The sequence below is a fragment of the Opisthorchis viverrini genome, assembly GCF_000715545.1.
Source record: "Opisthorchis viverrini unplaced genomic scaffold opera_v5_36, whole genome shotgun sequence".
Lineage (NCBI taxonomy): Eukaryota > Metazoa > Platyhelminthes > Trematoda > Opisthorchiida > Opisthorchiidae > Opisthorchis > Opisthorchis viverrini.
In genome coordinates this window covers 1223900-1231722 of record NW_008751692.1, presented here as the reverse complement: position 1 = coordinate 1231722, position 7823 = coordinate 1223900, and the positions used below count along the sequence as shown (strand labels likewise).

Genomic DNA, 7823 nt, shown 5'->3' with positions numbered 1-7823 from the left:
AACTTTTCGGTCCCCATAAATTCAGTCCCCTGTTTTGAACTACAGTTCTCTAAGTAGACAGTTGACTGTACATACTTCGGCAGGAGCGTGTAACCTAACCGTAGCGATCCCTGAGTTTCCATCGATATGTCAGTATCGAACAACCGCATGGCCATTAAACTATGAAGTGCGTTGCAAGACAAAAAGGCGGTGTAGTCTTACGAAACATTCGCGTATTAGTTACCAATACAATTAGCAGCCATGGGGACACTCAGGCGGACAACAAGTGAAACTTGTGGAGAACATATCTGCTGCATCTTTCTAAGAATGTAGCGATGATCCAAGTCCAGGGTTAAATTTTCTGTGAACTCTTTTGACGTAGTTATTCAAGTCCTCAGCAGACTGGGTGAAAATATAATTCAGATTCGTAGAAACAATGCACAACTATCTTGCTGGATCACATTCGGATGTTGTTTCTCCGCGTGGTCCAAAGTAATCGCCGGTTATCGTTCTGTTATTCTGATCGATTCACATTCGTTGACCTCTCAGTCGGATAGAAAACCAGTTTGCGGACAGCTTTACCACCGGACCTCGTGTACAGCTAAGACTTAATTCATCAAGGTATTGAGAAGGTATAAGAGCGTAGTTCGTTTCAATCCAGATGAGTAATTGTGTGCGGCTATCACATATACTTCGTAAATATCAAACCTTGGTAACGAAAACAATCATTGGTGACACAGAAGATTCCAGCTTCGTCGGGGGAACAGGTAACAGCATCAGGGGCATAATTCTTTTGTGGCAAGCTTTTTTTGGTTTCATGTTCAAGACTTTAGAGAACATAAAAGCCAGAGTAAGTGGACTTGCACTACACTGTTCAGAAAGTGTGACAAACGGGAAGCGGCAGTGGAAAGCATATAAATAAGTGCATCCGTGAATGCTCAATAAATTTTCACACAGTAGACTGCATGAAGGGTTCACATGGACATTCGCTAAACGATTGCAACCACGTGACACTGATAAAATTATTTCATTGCAAAGATTTAAATTTATTGAACGGGAGCAAAAGGATCTTGTTTAGTGGGTCACTCCAAAACCCGACTAAAATCGCGCCGTCCTACTGAGGGTTATTTTTAAAACATAATCTATCTTTGACTTATAAACTCATCCGCATACCGATTGGCGACTCATCTGAAATTCAGTTTAATGTCTTGTTTATGATGTTCTCAATCAGCTGAATGTGTTGCAACAGATCGCTTTATGTTTTATTTGGTGCGGTGTTCGATAAATATCACAACAGATTGCATAGACGTGAATCACTACTCACAGGGTCACCGAAAACTCTTAGACATTTCATAGCCCGGTTTCCGCTTCTTTAGGTCTGTGGTGTTTTTGTCAACCTTATGTTCTACGTGAACCCAAATTGCAAGAAGTTCGACTCATACACACAACTGCATACAAATTTCGGGCAGTTTGAACCCCTCTACTGTCTCAGGTGCTTCTCAACAGGCGTTCGTCCTAGAATCTGCTGGTTTTTCGATATCTTGTGTGCTTAATTTTCGCCCGCCATTTCGGGCGGAATAGTGTTCAGTGTGCGACACTTGAAGAATGTTGATTGATAGTACAAGTTTGTGTGCAGATTTGTGTAAGCCACTCGAATGACATCTTTTCAGTCAGTCTCAAAATCTAAATACATTTGTTAATTGTGTCTATCAGGCGATAATAGGAGAGATCAATATCTTAGGCTAGATGTAGGCCAAAAGTGCTTCGTTTTATTAGCAGCTGTTTGTGTCCGTCGCGAGGAGACTGGACCTTATAGTGGTGTGACAGTTTGTGTCTCGGCGACCTATCGAACTTTACTGCTGGGTGTCCGCGCGACACACTCTCATACCAGGTTCTTCAATGGTTAGAATTCTGAAGAACACAGTCTTCTGATTCTTTGCGTAAGGGGCCGGAAGATGTGGCAACGTGTTCCGTAAAAATGGGAATGTACCTGGATTTCTTGATAAACACCGCTGCTTGATGGTCAGTCTTTTGAGCCAAAGTCTTTGGTTCAGGAACCTGATAGTCCTTTTGTCTAGGTGTGGGCTCCCTGGCAGCATCCCAGCCCACAAAAAACCACGAATCGCACACGTACAAATAAACTAATGCCACATTGGCCGTCGCGTGGTGCCATCAACCGGGCTGCCTTATTAGCTGCATACAGAAGGGCGAGTAAGCGAAAACAGACTACTGATAACGCCTCCCTTCCTTTTCTTTCATACACTCTTTTTCCCCCTCTTCTTACCCTTTTAATAACTCTCTCCTTGTAGGCCCAGTGCTCAGAACTGATAACTTCGTTCGGCCTGCAACTGTTTTGCACCAAGGTTATACGGCAACGAAGCGTCAGTGTTGAACACTGACGTCATATTCTCCATGCTGAAGATGAATCATTCCTTCGTCAACAGGGTTGCGGTGCGGTAAATGAAAAGTATATGCTCTTTAGTTCAGATATTGCTTTTATCCACCACCAAATTCAGCACTAGGTTGGTTTATACTGCTTCCATGTTTCAACATCTATCATGCAAATATCCAGGATAGCTGCCGAGTAGTGGTATGAGATCTCTGTGACTTAAAACCAAGATTGTAGGACGCTCTAAGTTGGTTTACAGTTGGAATCAATAAGCTTCCAAGCAGCGTTTGTGCCACAGGTCCACCTTAACCGCTTTGTCGGATCATTATTAGAGGGCTATAATAAAACTATTGGGAAATGAAAATACTATATTCTTGAGGCTGTTGCTCATGAATTTCATCGGTTCTTGCGGTGACTTTTTCTAGCCACCCCTAGATAAACTGAGCTCAATCCCGTCTCATCGTGATTTGAAAACGACGTCTCCAAGCTTTGGAGGCCTGCCAGATTAAAATCAACCACAGTTCTTCAAAGTTCGTTTAGTTCGTTGTTAAGAATGTAAACCTGAATGTCTCTCAGAGACATATGACACAGTATTTGGTCTGTTTCCCACCAAGGATCCTCACTGCAATGTGCACGCTCAGGGTTGTACAGAATAAATTGCGCCCAATGCTTCTGAAGTTTACCTATCCTGTTAAATATGTAGCTTTAGTTCTTTACATACTACTCACAAGGTTGATGAAAACTCATCAACAGTCCACGGCCAGTTTCGCCATCTTGGTGTTAATCAGGTAGACGTAGTCGCCGAGTTTTCCCCAACCTTGTACTCTGCTGGACAGTAAACTACAAGCAGCTGGTAAAGTGCACTAATTTGCAACTTAGAAATCATGAGTACTGCTCTTTTAAGATCTACTGGATCTTAAATATCTTAAGAATTGAAACAAGAAGCCTCCCTTGTGTGGCACGGTTAGTTAAATGTCATAAATAAGCGATTCAGTTGAGTTTCAGTCGAGTCTCTCGTTGTAACCTACTTAATTTTCAAACGCTTATATTTTGAGGGGTTTGATTCGGTTTTGACAAGGACACTTGTCGACAAATCGATGGGGCAACAGGATGCCTGGTTGAATTAGATCGAGCGGACGTCTTTATGAAATGGCGAATGACTGTGCGTCGACATAGAAAACGCCGATAAAAATCGCTATGCCATTACTTTGTTTGCCATATGGTGTGACCACCCACATGATAGAATGTTTAGACTGATACTGAAATCGGTTTTGGCGGCGACGCAGTAGGCTCGCTGCGCTTCACATAAAGAAAAATTTGTACGAAGTACATTCCACAAGTTAACCCCATTCTTCAGTTGTCTTATTGCTAAGAGCTAGCATCCGGTTATGTAGAAAAGAATCCAAGTTAAACTTTCGGTGATCAAAGTGTGATAGATTGGCTCTGATGAGAAATGAGCAAATGAACTGGATAACACAGCAGGTAGAAAGGGGACAATGGATCACACCAAAATGTCAGGGGATAATAAGGGAAAAATCAGCCGCGTTTCTCAGGGATTTTGTAATGGATGGATTGTAAGAATTACAGACGAATGCAGTGACGACCGAAATGAACTTTCGCAAGAACGTCTAATGCCGTCTTTTTAGTGGTGCTAACCAAGCCACAACGAATATGGGGTGAAATTGACGTGGATAATCTAGGTCCTCGTGTACTGTTTTTTATGTTTGCCCTTTTCACCAGATGAAATTAGGAGATGGCTCTCCAGAAGTACACCCATTTGCAAATCAATTTGGTTTTCACGGGAGACTCAATTGAATCTCTCGTTTATGATGTCCTCCAACTGAATGCGCTGCACACAGGCCGCCTCATGATTCAGTTGGCAGGATATTCTTTTATGAAAATATACTGCGATATCTCGAATATCGTGCCAACTGAATCATGAGGCAGCCTGTGTGCAGCACATTCAGTTGGAGGACATCATAAACGAGAGATTCAATTAAGTCTCCCGTGAAAACCAAATTGATTTGCAAATGAGTGTATTTCTCGAAAACAGTGCAATTTGGGTTTAACTAGATCATAAGGTTGACGGAAACTCGGGGACTGCGCCTACCTGATGAGCCCCAAGAAAGGCGAAACCGGTCGTGGGCTGTCGAAGAGTTTTCAGCAACCTTGTGGGTAGTTTCCTTTATGAAAATAAGAGATGGCTCATTTCAAAAACGTCAGCGCACATGCGAACGGCCCAGCGTCCATCGCTGTATAATTTATATTCAGTTCATGGTGATCTAACAGAAGAAAGTTACCTAGTTCGTATTTTAGGCATAGACTTACAGAAACCGGGTATCTCATGACTCATCACCATCTGTTTCATTCAGGAATTTTGCCCGAACAGCCTGAATTTGTGGTCTAGCTTGCTTTGATTTTACTAATGTCTACAGTTTGTTCGGTTGGCCCATCCTTACGGTTCAATCTCTTCATCTGATCCGATCTGCCTTTGCCAGCTGCAGTGATCCGGCCGACCTTATCTAAAATCCATCATGCATTCTGCTTTACCTTAGGACGGAATATGACCAAATGGTTGGTGGGGTTGATTTTAATTCCTTCCAACATCAAGTGATTAATCTCTTGTCACTCATGAACCAATTGGAGAAAATTGAGTGCAGGAAGCTCCATCTAATTCGAGTGAACAGAATGCGTTTATAGGTGTACTGTCCAATCCTGGGTTAAGTCCACTAAAACAGCAAGGCAAAATTGGTTCAGATGCTGTTGCGCTTTCCACACGATTAACCATTATGATTTAGAATGCCCAAAATCCTTGGATTTCTTTCATGTATTCTACAAACATGACGGCTTCAGTATCGAATAAACAGCCCACAGGTCACGGATGAGCAACCGCGTGATGAATATGGCGCATGGTATGCACTCTCTATTAGGTTAGTTTAATCTCATACAGAGTATTCTGTTAGAAGGAACACGTTTGAAGGGACATGTGAAAAAAGTCACAGCCATTGGGAGCAGGTTAAATGCATGTGGATTTCTGCATTCATTCCTATCAAGTCTGCAAAACCAAGCATAGAAATGGAAACAAATCTGTACCTAAGAAGCCCACGTATGGAAAATGGATAAAAGACATTGATACATCGTCTCAAGGGAGTGTGACAATGAAATCCGATTACATGATCACCCGGTTAGTTATAATCCAAAAGCGTTGTAATTTTAGATTGAATACGCCACTAATTTCATCAGTTTGTTAAATGCCTCAAAAGCTAGTGTCACTAATGTGGAATAACCTGTTGATTTTTCGCTTGGAACGATCGAGGTTATATTTGGGGATTCAAAAATTCCGTCTTGTTACACCGTGCCAGTTGTTGTAATTTTTGGTTATCTTTTGTGTACCATGATTGGGGTGAGGTGGTGACTTACGGTCTTGATCTGTGGACAGGCACAAGGAAAACTGTTAGTTTTTGAACATGAACACAAGTTTTACTTCATCTGACTTAGAACGACCTCAGCACGCGCATAGCATCCTATCATCGATAGAGGGCATCTTGATAAATAGTAATTTGATGTCCGTTAAATGTGAAGCTGCCAAACGGTTAGGTAACCGTGTGACTTACACTGTTGTATAGCTTCCTATGCGCTCCTAATTTGCACCTCAGCTTACAGGAATGTTGACAGATTGAAAGTTTTCAGTAGATGAAAACTGAGGAGCACTGTACAACCGTTTGGTCCAGAAAGTCTCCAGAAGGTCTCGAATCCATAATCACCCGGTTTGCAGCTTGAATCCGGACAAAACCGATTAGCACGCATTTGGACATGATAGCGGTCGACTCATCCCTCGGTATGAAGCTTCCATGAATAGTATCGTCAACACGGTCAGTACCAACACAGGCATGATTCGTGATCTACTTCCTATACTTGCCATCATCACACGCATGGATATTATTTTAAACAACTTGCAGAAGAAGAAACAGGTAAAGACCATTTTAGACATTGCGATGTGTTCGCTTATTCTAGGTTCTTCCTGATTCAAAAGTGCGACCTCAGGTAAAAAAAGAAAGTTTGCTGTTTTACGGATAACCTTATGGTAAAATCGATTTTTTTGCTTTTGCAGAGCTCTGCTGAGTGAGACACTGCCTGGAGTGAAAAGTGGAGTAAAACTATAGTAATTAAAGTTGATTCATCATTTTTCATGACCCTAACTACTGTCAATATTGTTTCAACACAATCTACTGGATGAATACTGTATAGGCGGGCCACGGCAATAATTTCAGAGATCACGGGAAAAGGAGCGTTTTTAGTTTCAGAGGGGTTTGGTAAACAATAGGTGGTTTTTAGTTTATTCTGGTACTAAGTTGTCTCACTTGAGGGTATCTGTGCATAATATCTAATAATAATGTGCCCTAGCGTTGTACAAATACATTCAAATGGTCTTAAACCTACAGAATAGTTTTCGAAATGGAATCTTTATTCTTTAACGACAAATGTGGCGCAAATCGCACTTTATTCTGCCGATCCTAAGAAGGTTTTTTGACTGAGTTGGAACAGTTTAATGTTTTTTTTTACCAGAAAAACACTTGGGGGAGCCAAATAGGTAGTATTTACACCATCTGTAGACTTTGTTGGCTTGTGGGCCGTTTTCCAACCAAACGTGGCAAAGTTTTGAGCCATCTTAAATTGAAACTTGAAAAGGTATATTGACTACTGATCGGTTTTTCGCGTATAGTCTCCATAGAAAAGGGTTCCCACTAGAAGTTCACCTGTCTAGACCAAGATGTGTATCAGTTCATGGTCTCAATATCGTGAGCTAAAACATCAGCTTTGTTTATCTCTTTAGAACCAGCGTCCTAATTAGACTGTAGGCACACTATGGCAAGTAAGAGGTGTACATGGATGCAGCATAGAACTGAAACATTATTCGTCGTTATTCATTCATTATTCATCACTCATCACTGCCTACATAACTTATCCAAACGGGTAAATGAAAGACAAAAGCACTCGTGGAACTGTAGGCAGTGCTCACATCAGTTAGCCATACTCGTACTGGGTGGGAGCGGGCCAAGCTTGAATTTCTCTACCTATGTGTGCAGATGGGCTAAATAAAGTATTTTTCTCGCTGTGAGTTGAAGACCGGTATTTGGATAGATAACCAGTCATTGAACATTTTGCAGCCATCCACGGAGTTGCTTGTGTCTCATAATTCAAGTGATTCAAGATTGCAATCTGAGGCTTAAAATGTATGGAATTTCGTGTTCCATGGATGGCCATATTTCCAGCCTCTCATTGATGGTCATATGTTTTCTTAGGGGACTAAAGCTCCTAAAACACCTTTGTACCCACTGTCTTACTAAAGGACTTAGGTGAAGAACTGCCGGGGCGATGAACGAGCAACAGGTACCCGGGTTTTATCAAGGTTGAACAACGAATTCTGTTCCGTTTCCTACTCGACATATATATA

General features: G+C 41.7%; 2 protein-coding genes across 2 annotated transcripts in view; one reads left to right on the top strand and one right to left on the bottom strand.

The window, feature by feature from the left end:
* Nucleotides 1-7823, bottom strand: part of T265_02794 (hypothetical protein) — a gene marked incomplete at both ends in the record, with an annotated part of 37375 nt that overhangs the window by 21062 nt on the left and 8490 nt on the right. The window lies entirely within an intron of this gene.
* T265_02793 (hypothetical protein) overlaps nt 416-7823 on the top strand; it is a gene marked incomplete at both ends in the record, with an annotated part of 26926 nt that continues 19518 nt past the window's right edge. Inside the window, one exon of the mRNA XM_009167118.1 lies at nt 416-471. Coding sequence (XP_009165382.1) covers nt 416-471 — 56 coding nt within the window. The remainder of the gene's footprint in view (nt 472-7823) is intronic.